Genomic DNA, 24074 nt, shown 5'->3' on the forward strand with positions numbered 1-24074 from the left:
TTTATGGGTTTTTTTTTTAATGTTTATTTATTTTTTGAGGGAGAGAGGAAGAGAGAGAGTGCGTGAGCAGGGGAGGGGCAGAGAGAGAGAGAGAGGGGTACAGAGGATCCAGAGAGGGCTCTGCACTGACAGCAGGGAGCCTGATGTGGGGCTCAAAGTCATTAACCGTGAGATCATGACCTGAGTTGAAGTCGGACGTTCAACCAACTGAGTCACCCAGCACCCCCTGTATTTTTGTTTTTAAAGGCTAGAGAAGACTTGAGTGTTCTTGAGACAGAAGGAAAAGAACAAGAAGAGAGGTAGAGATTGAAGAAGCAGAAATTACAGAGGAATTACTGAAGCAAGGTCTTAGAGGAGGCAGGAGAGGATACAGTCTGTGGTGTAGGCATACCCTTTGGGGAGAAGAGCGGGTCCTTTGCAGAACTAGGAAGGGCAGGTTGAGGGCAACAAAGATTTCTAATGCTGGATCACTCAGAGGGCCTTGGCTTGGTGATGGCACAGAGGCACCTAGAGGTAGACTGGTGGCTTGAGGAAGATGGTAGAGATGTAAAAATAGCCACTCTGGACACTAGAAGCTACCACAGAACTGCCAGATCCAAAAATCCATCCAAAAATGTTTAATTTTGATGATTTATAAAAGAAATATCACCATAGCAACTTAAAGCTATTTACAAATTTAAAAATAAATGTATCCACATCATATTACATCAAACAGTTTCAGTTAAAATGTTACAGGTAGTGTTGAACAAACATAAAAAAACATAAATGAAGTTCTAAATCACATAAATGCCCTCGAAGCATGCTCAAAACCACTGGAAGATGGTCAGGTAAAAACTGGAAAATGTGATTCAGGAGCCGGAAGTAAGGATGATTACACCACCGGTTGTAGGCCAGAAGCTTACATGTAGTCAAATGGAAAAAAATGTGAGAATTAAAAAAAAACTTTTTAAGAAATTATTCTTGTGGAAGCCCATAGAACACAGGAGTTGGAAATTTCTATTTTAATCCATGAGAAGGTAGTTCTAATCAAGGGTGATATTGTTTGTGGTTAAGTGGGCATCACACTGTCTTTTTGCAGGTTACATGCCAAGCCGTATTCCAGTGAGCTGGGGAGGGGGAAGTGTGAGGATGCGTCAGACCATGGCGGCGGGTCTTGCTGCCTGGGTCTACTCAGCTTTATCTACACGTTAAGAGCCCCCCAGGGGAAGAACGCCATCTGAAGGGTTGGCGCTGACCCTGGTCTTGGGCGCTGCCTCTGATAAATGCTGGGCACTGTCCCTGAAGCCAGGGAGGGAATGCTCAGCGGCTGCCTGGGCATGCTTCCCTCAGCCTGGTTGCCAGGCCAAATTATACAGCGGTTGGCAGCTCTGTGGAGATGCTGCAGTTTGAGACCTAAGTGTCCGGGATTGCTGCCGACAAATCATTCTTATGAGGAAAGTGGTCAAAAACAGGTGTTGGCCACGACCTGAGAATTATTACCTAGTTTAATTAAGCAAAGGTATAGAGGGGTCCACTTCAGCTCATTCCTTTATGTATGGCCCTTAAGAATAAGCACAACTCCCCTCCTTTATATCACCTGATTTACAGCCAGATGCGTGACCCTCAAGTGTAAGTTCCAGGATACGTGTTATTAATAATTAAAAATAGTTAATTTTACTAATCTGGCAACTTGTGACATTTCATGATTACAAGCCTTAAAAATTTAATACAAGTACAATTTTTTCTTATACATACAATGCATACACATTAAAATATCAAAGGCACTTTTAGGTTACATGATCAACAAAAATACATTAATAGAGACAGGATTATTTATTGGTTGCTTCAGTTTCTGTGTCCATGTTGATCATTGAGAGCCCAGCTTTGCACTTCACCTTTGCCGAATAGCGTGAAGAAAATGGCACCAAACACATTAATAGCAGCAGCGATATAGAAAACGGTTTGCCATTCGCTAATCGTGTTCTATAGAAAGGAAAACATGCAGATGAAAAAGAACTTTGTTTACAGTCCACTTTATAGAAAAGGTGGTGTCACAAGACTGTTACAACACTAGTGCTAATCATAAAAGCCCCATGCTGGAAACACCCCAAATGTCCACAGCAAAAATGTGGTCTATTTGTTCAACAGAATACTATACATGATGAAAATGAATGAGCTACAACAACATCGATGCACCTCACTAACAAAATGTTAAGCAGAAGAAGCCAGACATAAAAGAGCACGTATTGAGGGACTGTTTTATATAACATTCCATTATATAAAAGCTCAAAATCACACACACAAAACTATAATCTATAGTGTTAAAAGTCAGAGTAGAAGCTCCTCTTGGTAGGGAGATGGGGGAATGGCAGCGAAGAGTACCTGGAGGCTTTGCACGAGAGGTAACGTTCTGTTTCTTGACTGGGAGCTGGTTACACCAGCTTTGTGAAAATTCATCCAACTGTATGCTTAGGATTTGTGTATTTTTTAAATACTGTAATGCTTTAATAAAAAGCTTACTCAAAATAAAACGTGTGGCATGTCTTTCCACATGCATTGCTAGGAAAGTACTCATCTCCCAAGTTCTCAGGTGGAGGTATAAAGGGCAGATCAAGTAAGGATGAGTTAAGATGAACTTTGAAGTTCAAGTTTGAGGCCTGGCACACACAGTTCTTGAATGGCACACAAAACAGGACACGTGTGGGATTTGCCAGTTAAGAGATCAACAAAACACAATTGTTCAGTGTATAATCCAGTGGTATAAAAACATTAGGCAGTTAGCTAATTTCTGGGTCATGTGCCTAACTTACAACCACTTTTTGGATTTTGCAATGTCAGTCTAACCAGAATGCTACATTTGCAGCATTTAAAAAAGAAAAAACAAGTGGTGGAACTGGTAACGGGAAAGAAAAAAGAAAGGCACTAGGAGGCTAGTATGAGGTCATTCATTTAGGAAAAAAGGAAAATCATGGAGAAAGAAAGCACTCTGCTGTTAAGTTATACTTATCTGAGATGCATGTATTTGGGGAAGAAAAATCTTAGGAATTCGTTGTAAAATTTAGTAACTATTTAGTATGTGAACAATGTGGTTTTTATTTGTACTTGACTCATTCCACAAAGTTTTTGAGGCAGTGCAGTACTTTTTAATTGTGAGCAATTACAATTGTAAAGGCAAATATGTGTTTTTCCTCTTAAAAAATATCCTTTTAATAACATTAAACAAATGCTATGATAGCATATCCAAAATTCAGTTCAGTTCCCACTTTACATTCAAGACTTTAATTGAAGAATCCGGATTTCCCTAGCAGAAATGCTACAATTATCCATAATAAGTAAAATTAATACATGGTAGTATGTTGACTTAAGTTTGTGTGTGCCACAATGCTCCATGAAGATAAGGTTAAACGTTTCTGATGTGTCCATATATATTATATATTTTTTGATGTGTCTATAACGAGACACAGAATTTTAGGGGAAAAAAAAAACTTTCCCAACATCCCTATTTAAAAAAAATTTTTTTCAACATTTATTTATTTTTTGAGAGAGGGAAGGAGGGGAGAGAGAGAGAGAGAGAGAGAGAGAGAGAGAGAGAGAGAGACAGGAGTATAAGCAGGGGAGGGTCAGGGAGAGAGGGAGACGCAATCTGAAGCAGGCACAGGCTCCGAGCTGTCAGCACACAGCCCAACATGGGGCTTGAACCACTTATTGTGAGATCATGACCTGAGCTAAAGTCGGACACTTAACTGACTGAGCCACCCAGGTGCCCCTCAACATCCCTTCCTATTAAATGAGGGAAAACAGTAATGAGGAGGCACCGATTCATTCATGTAGGGAATTAGAAATGGTGGGATCAGACAAGAAATAGGAACACTGTGGTGAACACATATGTCTGAAATCAGTATATTTGGCAATAAAAAAGTTTGTAAGCGTATCCTGAAATTTTAAGGATTAGATAGTGTTAATTTGATTACAGAGACAAAGAATTAAGTCTCTTTTACACATTTAGAGTCAGCGTCTTGAAGAATATATTTCATCAGGTGTTACATTGTTTTAAACAGTAGAAAACTGGAGTTGGAGGTCACTGATTTTTATTTCTTGCATGTGTGGGCAACTTTTACAGGGCCGAGTCTCTGCTTACTGGTGTGGCGCCATGCTGCCTCCCTGCTCGAGGCCAGACCAGCCTTGGGCCCCTGGAGGGCTCAGTGCCCTTCCTGCACCCCATCCACTCCTCTAGGGCTCCTTCTCCACAGACTGCGTGTTCTCTCCCCTGTACCCACAGCACTCTGCACACATTTTTTTTTTCTGCAGCATTTGCCGTACTGTACTTTATTTGATTACATATAATCTCTAAATGATGAGTTTCTCAAGCATAGAAGCTTGTCATTTTGCCTTTGGATCCTCAGTATCTGGCATATTAATAAGCACTCAAAAATGCCTACTTAGGGGCACCTGGGTGGCTCAGTCGGTTGAGTGTTCGACTTTAGCTCAGGTCATGATCTCACAGTAAGTCGTTCAAGCCCCGTGTCGGGCTCTGTGCTGACAGCTCAGAGCCTGGAGCCTGCTTCGGATTCTGTGTCTCCCCTCTCTCTGCCCCTCCCCCACTCATACTCCGTCTATGTCTCTCTCTCAAAAATAAACATTAGAAAAATTTTAATAAAAAAAATCTTAACAGGGGCGCCTGGGTGGCTCAGTTGGTTGAGTGTCTGACTTCAGCTCAGGTCATGATCTCATGGCTCGTGAGTTTGAGCCCCATATCGGGCTCTCTGCTGACAGCTCAGAGCTGGGAGCCCGCTTCGGATTCTGTGTCTCCCCCTCTCTCTGCCCTTCTTCTCTTGCACTCTTTCTCTTTCTCTTTCTCAAAAAATGAATAAACATTAAAAAAAAAAGAAATGCCTGTTCAATCCATGTTTGACTATTTCAGGGCTCACTAACTCATAAGGTAGCCCATTCCATATAGTAGACAGCGTTAAGCAGGAAGTTTTCCTGTTGTGTCCTCATTACTTCTCTCCATCTGTCTTTGTGGAACTGCTGAGAATAAGTCACCATCTTTTGTGTGGTAGTCCTTCAATATGTGAAGTTACCTATCATGTCTTCACAAGTCTTCTGCTTCTGTCAGTATTTGTCATTTCACCTGATATTTATTCATTTGCACATGACCTCCTGACATCTCTCTCACCTTTGTGGACCCACTTCTTGAATAATTTTACATAAACAAACAATTTTTATTTGTTCAAACCAAAGACACAAGATACTGTATAAAATCATGACTTCGAAGTACATGTGTGGTGTCAGCTACATTTTCATTGAATTTAGTTCTGTTGTTCTAAAATTCAAAGAGTGTTCTTTGAAAATAGACTTCCCTATCCATTAGGGCATTTAGCTTTTTGTTGATACAAGGAATTTCATAAGAATAAACACTCAAGGGTACCTGAGTGGCTCAGTCAGTTGGGCTCCAACTTTGGCTCAGGTCATGGTCTCATGGTTCTTGGGTTTGAGCCCTGCATCGGGCATTGTGCTGACAGCTCAGAGCCTGAAGCCTGCTTTGGATTCTGCGTCTCCCTTTCTGCCTGCCCTCCCGCCCCATGCTCTGTCTCTCTCTCTCAAAAATAAATAAACATTAAAAAAAAAAAAAGTAAAAAAAGAAAGAATAAATATTCAGAATTTTACTCTTAATTAAAATACACTCGACTTTGACACAGATGTGCAGGTTCAAATGAACTATGTAGACCTTTGTAGTTTATAAGCAAATTATCTACTTACATCAGGGGTCAGACTTTTAGCAATGACAGGTCCAACCATTCCTGGAATAGTGGCAAATGTATTTGTGATGCCCAGGAGGATACCAGCATACCTGCAGAAACATTTTCATAGAGGTTTATTATTGTGTTATACATTTAAGTAGTTTCTTTCAATAGATAGCTGTACTATTTCCAGAATACGCTGTATTCTTGTGAAATTTTATGTCTAAATGAAATGTCTTACTAAGTTGGACTGAATATATTTTGAATATATTTAGCTGGCGAAAAATTTGCATTTCAATAGTTAATTAGCATTCTAACATTATATAGGGGAATGCAAGCCACTAAAATGATCCTTTTTATAGTGATTTAGAAAAGTGTTGAGATTGATTTTTATACATGACTATATTAGATAGGAAGCTTGATACATCTTAAGGTTTTTTAGTAAAAAAAAAATTATTTCTTGGTCACAAAATCTATTTCAGTGTTGAAAATTTGAAACAAATTAAGAAGAAAATAAAATTACCTATAGTCCTTTCATATAGAGATAATCAACATTAACACTTTGGTAAATATCCTAATTATTTTTGTTCATATGTATGTATTTCTAATATTATTAGAGAAATGAGATAATATTTAACATATAATTCTATAGCTTACTTGTTCTGCTTATAATGTATCTGCTTATAGCTAAGTCCTTACACACTATCCCAGAAGTAGACAAGTTTGGTATACATTGTGTGTGTGTGTGTGTGTGCGTGTGTGTAACAAAAAAAATGCATTTCTTAAAAATTTATTTATCTTGAGAGAGAGAGAGAGAGAGAGAGAGAGAGAGAAAAGGGGGCAGGGGTCAGAGAGAGAGAGAGAGAGAGAGGGAGAGAGAGAATCTCAAGCAGGTTCCATGCTATCAGTTCAGGAGACCTATACAGGGCTCAATCTCACAAACTGCGAGATCATGACCTGAGCCAAAATCAAGAGCCAGTTGCTCAACTGACTGAGCCACCCAGGTGCTGCAAAAATCTTTTTTAATAAACACAGAAAAAGTTGATTTATTTTAAGGGTAAAGCTTAGAGGAGTCAGATATTCTCACCTACGTTTAGGTGCAAATCTTTAAAGAAAGAATTCCTGCTTGTATTTGGGAAACACTAGTGATCTGCTGACTTCTCCAATACATAAAGAATGTATGTAGACTGAGGAAGGCTAAATGAAATGCTTATCATTTTCTAAAAAGAAGTCATATTGGGGCACCTGGGTGGCTCAGTTGGTTAAGCATCTGGCTCTTGACTTCAGCTCAGGTCATGATCTCATGGCTTGTGAGTTCGAGCCCCATGACGGGCTCTGTGCTGACAGTGCTGAGTCTGCTTGGATTCTCTCTCTCTCCCGTCTTCTTGGCTCTCCCCTACCCGCCCCCCACCCCCAAAATAAATAAACATGGAAAAAAAAAGTTATATTGGACTGATAATCAGGAGACCTAAAGATTTGTGACCCCCCAGTTCTACCATTGACCATCTATGTAACCTTGGGCCAGTTAGTGATAGATTATTTCCCTTATCATTCATGGGTTCATCGATGTATACATGTAACATATTTGGTGGTACCAAACAAGATCCCCACAACCCACCAAATGTACTAAAATATTAGTTTTGAGTATAACATACACATGGAAATATGTAAAAATTGTAAGTGTAGAGCTTGATGAATTTTTACAAAGTGAACACAACCATGTTGCTAGCACTCGGTCAAGAAACGGAACTTACTGGAATAAACGTTTTAAAGGACATTTTACATAAGGTTGAGCTGCCTCTCAGAATGTATAAGCTTTAATTTGAATAATCATAATTTGCCAGGTCATCTCTATTCGAAAACTTACAAGGATGGTTTAATGCTTACCCTGAAAAGACTATAATCTTTTGCCTGATTGGCAGTGGTCTGGCCCTGGTCCATCTACCCAGCCTTGCCTTATTACCTAGTAGTCTATAATACCTAACTTCAGATTCAGACAGCTCTCATTCCAGCTGCTCACATCTGGTATGCTCATTCCTGTTAATTATCTCTACTCATACTATACTCAGTATCTGAAATCCACACTCTTTCTGTCCGGTGTTTTATTCCCTTTTAGTTTTTGCAGGGCCACTACATATATGCTCATTCATGCCAACCAGAGAAGTGGTACGTGACCCACAATTGTTTCAGGCTCTGTCCATGGATCCCTGGGGCACTGGCTGCACTGAATACTGGAGCTTTGTCTTACAGAGACTAGTACCTCCCTTGGACATTGGCTTCAAAGGATGCTGACTCCTGATCAGGAATTTCATACGAATGGAATCACACAGCATATAGTCTTTTAAATTATATACTAGGGTTGCTAAACATCCCAATTGTTATGTGTATCAATAGTTTATTAATTTTTTATTGCTTTCCTTTTAATTGAAGAAACTGGGATTTTGTCATACAGACAGTCAGTGCTATGTTCTATATTTGTAGACTGCATTCCTGAGACATCATTTAGCATAATCTTACATTCCCAGTATTTCCTGTATACTGATAGTATCTAGACTCTAGATCACAGAGGGTGCATTAGATTCAGCTTTGATTTTTTTTTTTTTTTTTTAAATTTTTTTCTTCAAAGTTTATTTATTTTTGGGACAGAGAGAGACAGAGCATGAACGGGGGAGGGGCAGAGAGAGGGGGAGACACAGAATCGGAAACAGGCTCCAGGCTCCGAGCCATCAGCCCAGAGCCCGACGCGGGGCTCGAACCCACGGACCGCGAGATCGTGACCTGGCTGAAGTCGGACGCTTAACCGACTGCGCCACCCAGGCGCCCCTCAGCTTTGATTTTTTAGCAAGAAAATTTAAAGGTGGTGATGGAGTTAAAAATCGGTTAACTAAGTAAATGGCATTTATTAATTTATTTTTCATAAGAATCATCTAGGTATATACAAAGTCCAATTAGAGCTTTTAATTTTTCATGAAATAATCAGTGTTATTATAAAATAAAATTCTGGTCCAAATTAAAGAAGCTTGAAATTTATTAGTTCATGTAGTCTTATTGTGGGACACTAAGATTTGTTAGTATTTAGGATCCTCAGTATCTTGGTTGCAGATGACGAATCTGAAATTCCTCTCTCCATTTTGGATATGGACAAGTGCCTACTGTGGGTTGAACTGTGTCATCCCAAAATTCATATGTTGAGGGCCTAACCCCCCATTATGACTGTTCTTGGAGATACGGTTTTTAGGAGGTTATCAAGGTTAAGTAAGTGTAGGGTCTTAACCCAATAGGATTAGTGGCCTTATAAGAAGAGGAAGAAAGAGAAATCGCTCTATCTCTGTGAGTATTTACCAAGGAAAGGCTATGTGAAGACACTGAGAGAAGGTGGCTGTAAGCAAGGAAAAGAGCTCTCACCAGAACCTGACTATGCTGGTATCCTGATCTTGGACTTCCAGCTTCCAGAACTGTGAGCAAATAAACTTCTATTTTTTAAGCTAACTGGTATATGGCATTTTGAATGGCAGTTTGAGTTGACTAATACAGTGCCTAAATAAAACATCCTGCTGAACTGAATTAAATTATCTACAACTATCAAACATTTTTATGTTCAAAACTCATTCATAGTGGATACAATAACGAAAGCATATGGCACAGGTCTTTTTAGCTTATGCCCTGTAGGGAATGTATCTTAAATTAACCAGGCTTGGCAGAACCTTTTTTTTTTTTTTTAAAACCATTAACACCTTGCCAGTAGGAGGAACTGACTGTAATGCTGCCAGGCCTTTTCAGTGACAGATATTAAGTGCAGATGAATGCTGTGAAATTCTAAATGTCAGCACCAAGAAACTCATTCAGGTATTTCTATTACACTTGGCCAGGAAGGGCCATGAAAGATTGATGGCTATTTGGAAAAAAAACATGTTGTACAGACTCAGTCTGGATTCTGTGGTGGTGGAATACTAGAATGCAATGGGATTAACAGTTAGAAATCTATCCGATTCCCCGATATCTGGGCAACAAAATCATTCATAGAAAATCTCTATCTCATTCTATAGAAGAAAAGGCTTAGAAAATACCATGAACACATGTGTATGTTATATACATGTTTATTCAAAAACCTCATCTCAGGTATGGCTCTAAGTATTTTATATATATATATCCCATTTTAATAGTAAAATCTACTCCATGAGGTAGGGATTGATATCTCCTTTCTACAGATGAAGAAAGATTGTAAAATGTTACCCAATTTGTCTGATTCCAAATCAGTACTTAATATTACAAGGTTAAAATCTATAACATTGCCTTCTTAACAACATAGTCGTCACTGAATTCAATCTGTAGGGAATGCCAGTTCTCTCATGCTTAATTTTTTACCATAAGCTCCAGTGCTGAATGCTTAAAAGTCTGTGGTCCTCAACTGTTCCTGTTCTAACTATCAGAGCGCTTCCCTGTGCATGGACAGACACTCATCTGTTACCAAAGAAAAAGGAGCTAAGCAACATCATGGTCATAAAATATATAATCCCCCAGTTAACCAAGAGGTGGAGAACCAGAAACAGCTAGTATCCTTTGAATCAAGAAATTCTAGTTGGAAAGCTCATCTGAGGGGTTGAATCAAAATATAAGGGGGGTAGGGATAATTTTGACTTTGATGAGATTACATTTGTACAGCTATATACTTTTAAAAGTTACATATGTTGTTCATATACATACATATGTTGATCACAACCACAAACCTGGTGCTTACATGTACTTACCACTCTTCTAACTTCTACAACTATTTGTTGGTATCATTTATGTTACTAAACTGTTTAGTTTCATACTATATCTAGATAAATGTCTTTTTTGACTTATGACTCACAAAATGCCAGGGCTCGAACAGATGTGAAATTTAGCCATTCATCTGATGCTTGAAGCCCAGTTCTGGGATCCTGCCTGCACAACATCCAGTATATGCTTCAGGCCATGATTTATCACCCTCCACGCCAGCAGAAGCTTACACAGATGCAAACAAGGGCCATGTTACTTTCATGTTTGTGTCTTCAACATTTGGTACAGGGCCTGGCACAGTGTTTGTTAAATGACTAGATCCATTAGTCAGCATGCTATGACACTGAAATGTAGTAATTACACATCTACCTAATTGTACAACCAATTCGTCTTTTCCATCCTATCCAAAAGGATTATCATGGGAGATCTAGTTGAAATCCTAATATACTAAATATACTGTATTCTCTTTACGTCTGAGGCTAGAAATGTTGAGAAATCAGACCACTTTGCTATTTTGACTGTTAGTGATCTAATGTTATCTCGTTAGTAATCAATATTTTCTTTTCTAAGAGCTTACCAGTCATCCCTTTAATATTTTACTTGGATTGATTTGTGACTCTGGTCATGGCACCTGACTCAAAGTTTGCCAGAAAATAATAGTTTATTGCATTATGTCCAGGTACACTTATTACATTATGAGCTAAGTATATATGTGAATGTATGTGTGTTCTATTTTTTTCACAACAATCTTACAAGGTAGGTACCATGTATATTTGGTTTTTTTCCTTCCCAGAAGCTCCTGCCAGATTCCAGAGCTTCTGATGGATGGAGGGCACCTGATGAATCCTGAACTACATTTCAGCTCCATGAAATGGAGTGGGTAGCTTACTGCCTTCTTTCTGGCTAGCTGGCTGGTGAGCCAATTTTATGTTCCTTACAATTTTTACTTCTCATATTTATTTACTTAATTTTATAATAAACTCACATAAACTGAGGCAACCAGAATATGTCTGTTCTTGGCTATGAGTTCTTTTCCCTGAGTTCTCAAAATAACTATTAGGCAGTGACCAATTTTTAAGATTTTTGAGAGACAATGATGTAGCAGAAAGATCCCTGGACTATGCTGTTGAGACCTAAATTCAAGTCTGCCATTTACTAGCTGTGACTTTGGAAGCCATATAAGTCCTCTGTACCTGAATTTCTTCATCTTCAAAATGAGTTCTTTGTGTGTGGTGAGTGTTACCAATGGCCTTCTCTGTATCCATTCCCATGAGCTATGGGGAACATCGACTCTCACCTCTAACTTTAGAGTGGGTGCTAATTGTCCTAAAGTCAAATGGTATTCCCTTGGCCATAGGAGTGGCTCAGGGGATGAATATGGGATTTGGTTTAGTTCAGTCAAAATGAAGCCTAGGACTTAACTTCCATGGTGGAGAGAGGAAAATATCTTTTCCTTTTTTCTTCTTCTTTAAATGTTTATTTATTTTGAGGGGGGGAGGGATAGAGAGAGAGAGACAGAGAATCCTAAGATAGTGCGGATGCAGGGCTTGAACCCACAAACCACGAGATCATGACTTGAGCCAAAATCAAGAATCAGAGGCTTAACAGACTGAGCCACCCAGGGTCCCCAATCCTTTTCTTTCTTGACTGATGTAAAGAAAGAAGGATGTAATTCTGGTTGTTACTGGCAATTATTTCATTGTGTGATTTTACAAGCATACCCAGCCTTATAGTTTTTTAAAACTATTATGAAAGTTAGAGAGTGGAAAAGAAAGGAGTTTTTGGTAATATTAGTGGACAGCTGATGTAAACTCTTTCCTGAAGCCAGATGTCTCTGGACTTTACACTAAAGCGAATCAATAGATTTTGCTGTTCAGCCAGCCTGAATTAGACATCTTTTGTGCCCAAATTCTCAATTCCCATATCCCTTTGAGTGTTCATCAGCCCTCAGCTTGTTAAAATTTCAAGCTTAGACCAATCCAACAGCCTAATTTTAATACTACACTTGGGCTGCTGAACACCACTGAAAGAACATCTCTGTAAAATAGAGTAAAAATTCATCTCCAATCACAGCTGATCCTCATCAATGGCAAAAATCCCTTCAATGAGTTCTTAGTGACGATTTTCCTGGGTAGTTAGTTCGAAATTTTATGATTCTCAAGTCTTTTATTCCACCTGTCTTCTTTCTTAGTCTCAGCAATGAACCTGACTCCCATGTCAAAAAGAAATCAAAGACGAACAGTTAAGATTTTTCAATTAGTTATCTACTGCTGCACTATAAATTACTTCAAACTTAGCAACTCCGGACAACAAATATTTATCATCTCACAGGTTCTGTGGGTCAGGAATATAGAAGTGGTTTAGCTGGCTCAGAATCCCCCAATCATGTTGACTGGGGCTGCAGTTACCTGAAGACTGGACTGGGGCCAGAGGATCCACTTCTTTAAAAAAACATCTTTTTATGTTTATTTTTGAGAGAGACAGAGAGGGTGCGGGTGGGGAAGGGTCAGGGAGAGAGGGGGAGACACAGAATCTGAGGCAGGCTCCAGGCTCTGAGCTGCCAGGCAGAGCCCGTTGCGGGGCTTGAACTCACAAACAGTGAGATCATGACCTGAGCTGACGTCGGATGCCTAACCGACTGAGACACCCAGGGACGCCCCGAGGATCCACTTCTAAGCTCACTTATATCACTGCTGGCGATAGTCTCAGTTCCCCCCGATGTGGGTCTTGCCACAGGGCCCCTAAGTGTCCTCCCTACATTACAGTTGAATCATCTGAGACAGAAGGCAAAGAAGTTGCAGTAATGCCTTTTTTGACCTAGTCAGATACCATTACTTTTGCCATATTCATTAGAAACAAGTCACTAAATCCAGTCCACACTCAAGGGGAGGGGAAATAGACTCTTTCTTTCAAAAGGAGAGGTGTGGAATTTGTGGACATATTTTAAACCACTACAATTCTCAAGTTCTCATCTCACCTCAAAACTCTTCTTTAATGAAATCCTCTTTACTACCTTCTGTTTCTTCTTATTTGAAAGCTAATCCCTCCACTTGGACTCTGAATCTCATTCTTTCCTGATTTCTACCAACTAGTCATTGTTACTTCTTCCTTTTAGCTTTAATCTTTCACTGTTGATTGAACTTTTTTTTCTCAGCAATATTAACAGCCTGGGTCTCTTTCATCTTAAAAAAAAAAAAACCAACTCAAACAATCATCCACCAATATATGCCCATCTTTAGCTTTTCCTCCTTCTCTTCATAGTTAATTGTTTTGAAATAGTTGTTTATTGGCAGTAGTTCTCAAATTTTAAGGTCCATAAAGACAACCCAGAGGAGCAACAAAATGCAGATTCCCTATTCCTGCGATCAAGAATTCTGCTTTATTTTTAACAAGCACTCTTGATGATTTTGATATAGATGGGCTAAGGATCACACTTTCAAAGTCACTGCTTTATGTTGATTGTCTTCACCTTATCTTTCCATTCATTCCTTAAGTCACTGCAGCCTAGCTTCCTTCTTCTTGTTCCCCAGAAGCATTTTCACCAAAATGTTTAATGAACATTTTCATCTGGGGAGGAACATTTTCTTTTTTTTTTTTTTTTTTAATGTTTATTTATTTTTGAGACAGAGAGAGACAGAGCATGAACAGGGGAGGGTCAGAGAGAGAGGGAGACACAGAATCTGAAGCAGGCTCCAGGCTCCGAGCTGCTAGCACAGAGCCCGACGCGGGGCTCGAACCCATGGACCGTGAGATCATGACCTGAGTCGAAGTCGGACGCTTAACCGACTGAGCCACCCAGGTGCCCCAGGAGGAACATTTTCATTCTTGTTTTACTTGACTTCTCTGTGGCATCTGACACTGTTGATCAAGCTCTCCCTTTGGGGATCCTGATCTCTACTTATTTTCCTTCTCCTTCTCTGCTCACTTCTCCTCAATTACCCTTGCATCAGGTTCTTCTATCTTTTGATGAATTCCCAAGGTTTTCATCACTGTCTCTTGAGTAATTTTATCTGATTCCATGGCCTCATTTACTACTCATATGTCAATGACTCTTAAATCTTTATCTCTAACCCAGAGCCCATTCTTGAATTGAAAACTGGGTGGTCTTGGCTTCCTTGACACCTTATTCTTGATTTTCTTTCTATTTCTCTCTTGCTCCTCTTTAGTTTCCTTCTTTGGTTATTTCCCCTCTTTCTCCTAAGTGTTTGCCACGATCCACTCTTGGGATCACTTGCCATTCTACCTTCTCCCTCAAGGCAACTCTTGTCTTTAAGTACTTCAAAATGTGGATTATTATTCCTTAATTTTCATTTAAAATCAGACTGCTTTCCTGAGTTCCAGATCCATATATCACACTGCCTATAAATATCATTTTCTAAATGTTTTCACAAATACTAAAATTTAACATGTCTGAAATTTTTATCTTCTCCCAAGACTGTTCTTCCTTCAGGCATCCCAATTCCAGTAAGTGGTATATCCATCTACCTAGTTGCTGATACAAAATACCTGGAAATCGGGGCGCCTGGGTGGCGCAGTCGGTTAAGCGTCCGACTTCAGCCAGGTCACGATCTCGCAGTCCGGGAATTCGAGCCCCGCGTCGAGCTCTGGGCTGATGGCTCAGAGCCTGGAGCCTGTTTCCGATTCTGTGTCTCCCTCTCTCTCTGCCCCTCCCCCGTTCATGCTCTGTCTCTCTCTGTCCCAAAAATAAATAAACGTTGAAAAAAAAATTAAAAAAAAAAACAAACCTGGAAATCAACATCCTTGATATCTTCTCCTCACTCTTCAGGTCTAATCTATTGTCAAGTCCCACCTATTGTGTTTACAAATCATCCCAAATCCATCTACTTCTTTTTTATTCTTTTTTTTTTTTTTAGAGAGTACATGAGGTGGAGGCGGGGGCGGGGGGGGGGCGGCGCTGGGGGAGAGATAGAGAGAGAATCTTAAGCAGGCTCCATGCCCAGTGTGTGGCCCGACACGGGACTCCATCTCATGACTGTGAGATCATGACCTGAGCTGAAATCAAGAGTCAGATGCTCAACTGACTGAGCTACCCAGGCGCCCCTCCATCTACTTCTTTATATCTCCTATTATACCCTATCACTTTTTATCTGGGTTGCTGCAATAGCTTCCTAATTGGTTTCTTCTACTTGTACTCTTATCCATACAAGAGTGATCTTAAAAAACAGAGCAGAGGATGTCATTTCCTATTTGTTCGGGATACAATATAAAATGCTTACTATAGGCTCCTGCTTACTCTCCAGTGGCTTTCTTCTCTGCATCTCTGCTACAAATGACCTTCTCTCAGTTGGCTGAAATATACAGTTATAGATTGAATGTTTGTGTGTCCCAAATTCATATGTTGAAGGCTTAACCCTATATTTGGAGACAGGGCTTTCAGATGATAAAGGTCAAATGAGGTCATAAGGATGGGGCCTCAATCTGATAGGTCTGGCACCCTTATCTGAAGAGTGAGAGACACTGGGGTTCTTTCTCTGTCTGTACACATGCACAGACACACTGAGGAAAGGCCATGTGAGCACACAGCAAAAAGCAGCCCATCTGCAAACCAGAAGGAGAGTTCTCACAAGAAACTAACCATGCTGGCATCCTGATCTTGGACACTGAACTGTGAGAAAATAAACGTCTGTTGTTTAAGCCACCCAGTCTATGGTATTTTGTTATGGCAGCCCAATCAGACCAAGACACACACCAATTTCTTTTTCTACTTATGTAAATTCTGTCAGGAATACTACTCCTTTTTTGCCTGGCTAACTTCTTCTTACTCATTGCTCAGATTTTAGCTTAAATATCGTTTCCTCAGAGAAACCTTCCCTTACTCCTTGATCCACATTATATCTCTCTATTATATTCTCTCATCTTTCCTTCAAAAACTTTTTTATTTGTGAGCCTTATGTTTCTAAAAGTTTCACAGGTCAGGGCTGTGTCTGTTATGACTGGTACTTGGCAGGCATTTGATAAGTACTTGTCAAAAGAATTAATTATCATAATATATTACAATTGTTTAATTTTTTTTTTAACTGCTTATTTCCTGAACTAGACTAATCTCCTTGCAAGTAGAAGCTGGGTGTTATTTTCTACTAGCATCATGTATATTGTGCTCAATGTATAGTAGGAACCCCAGACATGTTTGTTGTGTGAGTGACCGGATTTGACTAGGTCAGGGCCTCATACTTGAGGTGCACAAGAATCACCCGAGGATCTTAACATGCAGATTCTAGTTCAGCAAGTCCAGATTCAGTGATGCCTGAGATTCTGTGTTTTTCAGAAAGTCCTACATACTACTGATGCTCCTGCTCCATGGACCAAACTTTGACTAATAAGGGATGAGTTGCTCTAAATCCATCTTGGTTCTCACTTTTTATGATTCTATAAACTACATAACTGAACAATATCATTTTGTTTAACTCACTTCAAGTGAAATCCTTTCCAGATTTCTCTTCTAATCAGTAGCATAAAGGAGCATATTTCAGTCCTTTAATTATGTGCTATTTCCTTGAGTCCTTTTTTGGATAATCAGGCTTCATTCCCATGTTGTAAATCTCAAATACAAGCCTCAGAGTCACTGTGCAGCAATTTGTTTAGGCTTCTTCCTATCTTCTCTCCCACAGAAATGGCTTCTCATGCCTTTACTCCTTCAGCTTCAAGGGGTTTTTATTTCAGTTATGTTTGTATCAGATCTTTCAAATTATCATTACATTTAATGAACTTTTCTTGAAGTTAATTTGCTTTTCAAATTCTCCCTTTCTTTCATCATTATGTTTAAAATTTTTTTTAATTTTAATTTTTTTTAATGTTTATTTATTCTTGAGGTGGGGGTGGGGGCAGAGCACCAGCTGGGGAGGGGCAGAGAGAGGGAGACACAGAATCAGAAGCAGGATCCAAGATGTCAGCACAGAGCCTGATGCAGGGCTCAGACTCAAGCCATGAGATCACGACCTGAGCCAAAGTCAACATGCTGAACCAACTGAGCCACCCAGGCACCCGTTTTTCATTACATTAAGCTCCTTTACTTCTTCACTGACCAACAACTATACTCAATAAGCATTTCCTAGCTTATAAGGTTCACAAAATTCTTCCCTCCATTTTTTTCCCTCTATTTTAATTGTTTTTTTAAAATGTTAATTTATTTTGAGAGAAGGAGAGTGTGAGCAGGGAGGGACAGAGAGAGAGGGAGAGAGAGAAGTAGAGAGAGAATACCAAGCAGGCTCCTCATTGTCAGAGCAGAGCTCAATGTGGGGCTCAATCTCATGACTGTGAGATCATGACCTGAGCTGAAATCAAGAGTTGGATGCTTGGGGCGCCTGGGTGGCGCAGTCGGTTAAGCGTCCGACTTCAGCCAGGTCACGATCTTGCGGTCCGTGAGTTCGAGCCCCGCGTCAGGCTCTGGGCTGATGGCTCAGAGCCTGGAGCCTGTTTCCGATTCTGTGTCTCCCTCTCTCTCTGCCCCTCCCCCGTTCATGCTCTGTCTCTCTCTGTCCCAAAAATAAATAAACGTTGAAAAAAAAAAAAAAAAAGAGTTGGATGCTTAACTGACTAGGACACCCAGGAGCCCCTTAATTGTTTTTTGACAAAAGACTCTGGTATGTTGTAAATACTTTCAACATTAGACATTTAGTCTTGTGATTAAAACCAGAGATTTATTCCTTCAGCAAATGTTTACTGAGCACACTCTATGTGACAGGCAGTATAATAAAACTTTCATGCATGATCAATCTTGAGATGTGAAAACATGATTACACTGCTAGATAGGATAAGAGATATATTCAGAGTTTTTTTTTTTTAAATCACAATAGACTTCTCACAGTGTAATATTTTTATTATTCTGATGATCAGATCCTTATACTCTTAAAAATGTAATATGAATATGTATATTCATATTAAAAACACAACAGGTTTTATATTTAATAGGGTTTAATGTAAACTTCTAGATTAAAAATAAAAATCAGGTGAAACTACACAAAAGGTGTTTGAACTTCAGAATTTAAACACTGCCAAGACTATAACTAATGGTTTTAATAATTATTCACACCTATTTCTGGTTCTGAAAGTTTAAATTGATTTTAATTATATGAAAAGCTATGAAGATAACTCAAGAAGGTACCACTTTCTCTGTAGAACAGTGGCTATTTAGTCAATATGTAACTAATTATTGTTCCTACAAATCTCTAATTACTAACAAAAGTATTATTGTTTAAGGCAAGTAGTTGCCATTGTTAAATAAGAAACTGCCAGATTCATATGCCAGAAAAATGATAAGCTCTGTAGGTTTATGCAGTTTAACTTGTTGGAATTCTGAATCTTGGAAGGGTCCTAGCCCAGATATGTGATTAGATTAGCAAGGTATAAATTAGTGAGATAAAGTAATATGCAGTCATTTCTTATTATGTAGTTAATTCCATGAAAGAATTATGTGAAAGTAAATGCATATATAAAAAATGAATATGTAACATAATATCTATAGGGTATGGCTGAATATTAAAGTATATCTATTTACATTGTTTTGGATATAGAGTAGAGAAGTTGAGAGGACAAAATATCTTAATGAGTAAAATCTCATTTAGATGTACTATTCCCTTTCATTCCTAATCTCAGCAAATACCATATTTTCAACCTTAAATTCAGTATTATTATCAATATAAATTTACATAGTACTCTGTGGAATTCACTATTGTGCAGATACTTTTTTCTTTTTAAGATTATTTATTTTGAGAGAGAGAGTGTGTGAGCACAGGCAGGGGAGGGGCAGAGAGAGAAGGAAAGAGAGAGAAAATCTCAAGCAGGCTCTGCACTGCCAGCATGGAGCCTGATGCAGGGCTTGAACCCACGAACCATGAGATCATGACCTGAAACAAAACCAAGAATTGGACGGAGGCTTACCTCACTGAGCCACCCAGGCGCCCCTATGCAGATACTTTTAATTTTTATTTAGTTTTTACTTTTACTTTTTTTAAAAATTTAATTTAAGCTCTATGCCCATCATGGTGCTTGAACTCACAACTCCAAGATCAAGAGTTGCATGCTCTACTAACGGAGCCAGCCAGGTGCTTCTATTTTTTATTTAAAAAAAAAAAAAAATAGCCCAACATGGGACTTGAACTCATGACTTTGAGATCAAGAGTCATAAGCTCTAACTGAGCCAGCTGGGTGCCACTGCAGATAACTTTTTAGAGCTATTTAAATACATACACATGTAGCTGATATGTGACCTCAGCTATTTAACCCATCAGTTTCTCTAATTAACAGTTATGATTATTATGAAACTAAACAAGTTTCATACTAGAATTGGTAAATAACAATATCATAATAAAAGTAATATACATTTAAAGCTGTCATCTTTTGCTAATTTTTGGGAAAAGGTGACCCTACAATTCACCCTAAAAAGATTTACAAGGCTATATAATAATATGGACAGGTCTTTATAATTCTATGAAGGACTGAAGGATCACTTTTCAATATCCCAAAGATAAGAAAGTGAAAAAAGGTTTAAAACAAAGCCCAGTAGGTGATATTCAACATATAAAAGTTGTAAAAGAAATAATTTGATAAAAGTGCAGCCTTTTGTTTCTATTTGTAAGTAAACCTTTGACACTAGTCAATGCTCCAAGTGATTTCTAAGTAGATCTGCTTAGGGGAGGCAATGTAACTTAGTAATGAAAGTATATGATCCCTTGCCAGGGCCTTGGTATCTAAATACTATTCTTCACTAAAAAGAACTGGTGTTCCTTGGAGAAATGGCTATTCCAAGGTATTTCTTTTTTTTTTTTTTTTTTTTTTTAATTTTTTTTTTTTCAACGTTTATTTATTTTTGGGACAGAGAGAGACAGAGCATGAACGGGGGAGGGGCAGAGAGAGAGGGAGACACAGAATCGGAAACAGGCTCCAGGCTCTGAGCCATCATCAGCCCAGAGCCCGACGCGGGGCTCGAACTCCCGGACCGCGAGATCGTGACCTGGCTGAAGTCGGACGCTTAACCGACTGCGCCACCCAGGCGCCCCTATTCCAAGGTATTTCAAGGCAGGGAAGATACAAAGTGAAAATATCTGGTTGTTGCATCAATAAAGAAGTGGTCAAAAGGAAGTGGGATGGGGGTGGCAAGGAGGAGGGGGAAATGTTGATAGGCTATAGGAGCCAGATTGAAGGGGAACCTGTTGGCTAAATCTGAGATAATGTGGGCATAAAAACAGATAAGGACAATCATGGATTGTAACACATTAAATAAATTAGGAATCTCTGAGGCCACGCTGATGCTAGATAAAGAAGTGGAGCAGGAGGGAAGATCTTCTTACAATAGAATGACAAATGATAAATGTGGAGGGAAAGAGGGTGGAAATACCACTGTTTTGAAGCCACTATAGTAAAAATTGGCTTGGCATGGATCAAGTCTAAGTTGGTGGTGGTGAGGGGAGTTTGACGAGGAGCAGGGTGTTTGTATGATCTCAAAGCATCTTTCCAGAGATGCTTTATTAGTTGAAGGGGGAAAAAGTAAGTTGTTATTAGAGAAATTACAACACCTTGACTGGGTGATCAAAATTAATGTCACTAGGGGCCCCTGGATGTGATTCCCTGAGGTCACAGGCCAGTGAATCTGGTCAGGGATACATTACCTAAATGGAATCACAAGACATGAGACAAATCCACATCGAGTGTGGGCATTCCAGGTATTTAGGCTAGCATGAACAAAGGACCAAAGGTGGAAAAGAACACACATGCGCATGCATGTGTGTGTGTGTGTGTGTGTGTGTGTGTGTGTGTGTCAGGGAATATTTTTTGAGAATAAAGAGTAGCTCAGTTCATTTGAGGCAAAGAATACAAAGAAAGTGATGTAGGTGAGGGAGGAATAAAATTATAAAGATAAATTGGGACTATAACATGGAGGGTTTTGCATGTTGGCTGAGAATTCTATATTTAAATTTAATAGAGAATATAAAATTCGACTTTATTATATAATAGTAAAGTGTTGACATACAATAAGACCAATACCCAAATTGTTTTTTAGAAAGAGTTTTAGCGTGGTACTAAATGTGAAAGGCTATTTTCATTCTTCCACTCATGCACCTGATTGACCATGACCCAGCACAGGGCCATGGTGTGGCTGGTGTAAATAAGAGATGTGGCCCCTGTGCTCTCAGAGCTTATAGTCCCAGAGCTTTTGCTTAGGTTACCACCTTTTATATCAAATGGTTTCTTGGTCCAATGCCTAAATTTTACTGGTTTTCTTCCTTGGTTCCCCACTGTTGGGTGGATATGTAACACTGAAGCTCCTACTTTCTTGGTATGGTCATGTAAGTCAACCACTCAACAAGTGTGGACTGGGTGTGCCTCTCCTTGTGCAGAAGTTGTGATATAGATATATAGCATGACTCAGTCTGAGGGAGTTTACCTCCAAATTGGGGAGATAAGAAAGAAGAGTTGCATTTAGAAACAATTACAAATCAAGGTAAGGCAGTTAATATAAATGCATCTAGCATAAAATTATAAATGAATGCACTGAGAAGAAGAGGAGAAAAAAGTAAGCATTAATGGTCTAGAAAGGCCTGAGGAAGAACTGGGGTGTGAACTGGGAAGGATGCAGAGGGATGGGGAGAAAATGGCCCTGCCACAGGGGCCAAGAATGAGCCTTAGTAGAAGGCACTGCAAAGCGGCAGAAGGACTCATCAGGGAGCTGGGCACACTTATATTCTGATCGTGTGGAACCTCCTTGGACTTCTTACTTTAGGTACTTACTGAAGGGATGGGAGACTGAGGATTAACAGGAATCAGAAAATTCTGTGGTAGTCTAGGTGTGAAGAATTTAGGCTGGGGGAAGATGGTAGGGGACCATCTATCTTTTCTCCAAATGTAAATTCATATCCATTAAAAATTAACTGTACCAAATCTTCTGGGTTAGAATATTTACACAGCCTCCTCCTCTACCTTGATAACTGGCACAAAAGAATCCTAGAAGTATGTGGCCCAAAGAATATTTCCAGAGAGGGAATTGTAAAAATAATTCTAGGCTTAAAGAGTAAGAATTTTAGGTTTGTATTTTGGCTCTATCATTTATTAGCTGTGGTAGTACAAGACAAATCACTTAACTTCTCTGAATCTGAGTCTTCTTAGTCATAAAATAAGTTAAGAATATCTATCTTATAGGAATGCTTTAAAGATAAAAATGAGGTAATGTTTGTGAAAGTGAGTCATAAGTTAGACAAATATATTTGCACATGGGTAAGATAATAATTAGACAAATAATTTGGTCTGGTCTTAGGCATTCATCCATCCAACTAAATGGCCACTATGTGCCAATTACCACAGTAAACTTTGAGGATAATAAGACAGCGTCTGCCTTCAGAGTTCCTATTCTAGCTGGGTAGAGAGACACAAGTTATAACGTGTAATGTTTTTATGGGAACTTGTGTACAGAGGTGATAACAGTTAAAAGCTTAAATTTAAAAACAATTTCAAGTGTTAATTATCACGTAAACTGAAGTTTTGCTTCAAAATTTAAAGTCATTCCTAGAGTAGTCAAATTTATAGAGAAAGAAAGGAGAATGGAGGTTGCCAGTGGCTGTGGGGAGGTTGGGAACGGGGAGCTAGTGTTTAATGGATACAGTTTCAGCATGGGAAGAAACAGTTCTGGAGACACATGCTAGTGATGGTCGCACAACAATGTAAATGTACTTAATGTTAATGCCACAGAAGTGTACACTTAAAAATGGTTATGGGGTGCCTGGGTGGCTCGGTCAGTTAAGCGTCTGACTTTAGCTCAGGTCATGATCTCACAGTCCGTGAGTTCGAGCCCCGCGTCAGGCTCTGTGCTGACAGCTCAGAGCCTGGAGCCTGTTTCAGATTCTGTGTCTCCCTCTCTCTCTGCCCCTCCCCTGTTCATGCTCTGTCTCTCTCTGTCTCAAAAATAAATAAACGTTAAAAAAAAAAATTAAAAAAAAATGGTTAAAGTGGTATATTTTGTGCTATATATATTTTACCCCAATTAAAGACATGAACTTAAAGTCAATCTTTATCTTAGCCAATCTTTATGTTAGTACTCACGAAGGTGCAATATCCAGATGGTTGATGCTAAATCCAGAAGAGCAAAAGCCTCCCAGTGTTGTTGATATGGTTAAGAATGCAACGGCCAAAGAATAATCACAACCTATAAATCCAGCGGCTACCAGGAATACTGCAGGTCCAATCATTCCTGGAGTTAAAAAGTTATAAACAGAAAAGAAAGCTCCAGTATTAACATTTGCTTGTGCTACCAATAATACAGTACAAATCTGAGGTTTGATATTACTGCCACCTACTGTAGAGACACTGTGCTGCCTAGGAGACAACTTACATAGTTTTCATGGAAAAAAAAAAAAAAAAACTACTGGAAAACACAGATATAATGCAACTAATGTAAAAGTAAAAAGAAAATATCATTATGGAATATGATTAAATCTACATGTGACCTAGACTCAGCTAAAGTTCTAGGAAGAGCAAGAAGAGGATGACTGAAAAATATAGTTCTCGAGAAAGCAATAGTTGTTGATACAGAAAGAGATTTAAAATTCATATAACCAAAGAAGATAAACTAAATAAACTCTATTA

At 39.1% G+C, this 24074-nt stretch overlaps 1 protein-coding gene across 4 annotated transcripts in view; it reads right to left on the reverse strand.

Annotated features, from left to right (window-relative positions):
- Positions 1 to 602: 602 nt before the first annotated feature.
- The window catches only part of SLC17A5 (solute carrier family 17 member 5), a 50393-nt gene continuing 26921 nt past the window's right edge, over positions 603 to 24074 (reverse strand). For 3 of the 4 annotated variants that reach the window (XM_043591825.1, XM_043591829.1, XM_043591826.1), the window contains 3 exons: positions 23532 to 23679; positions 5740 to 5830; positions 603 to 1962 (listed from right to left, as the gene is read on the reverse strand). In XM_043591825.1, the coding sequence (XP_043447760.1) occupies positions 1825 to 1962; positions 5740 to 5830; positions 23532 to 23679 (377 nt within the window). In that variant the 3' untranslated portion in view covers positions 603 to 1824. The remainder of the gene's footprint in view (positions 1963 to 5739; positions 5831 to 23531; positions 23680 to 24074) is intronic. The other variant, XM_043591828.1, reaches the window with a different exon arrangement.

The sequence above is a fragment of the Prionailurus bengalensis genome, chromosome B2 (genome assembly GCF_016509475.1).
Source record: "Prionailurus bengalensis isolate Pbe53 chromosome B2, Fcat_Pben_1.1_paternal_pri, whole genome shotgun sequence".
Lineage (NCBI taxonomy): Eukaryota > Metazoa > Chordata > Mammalia > Carnivora > Felidae > Prionailurus > Prionailurus bengalensis.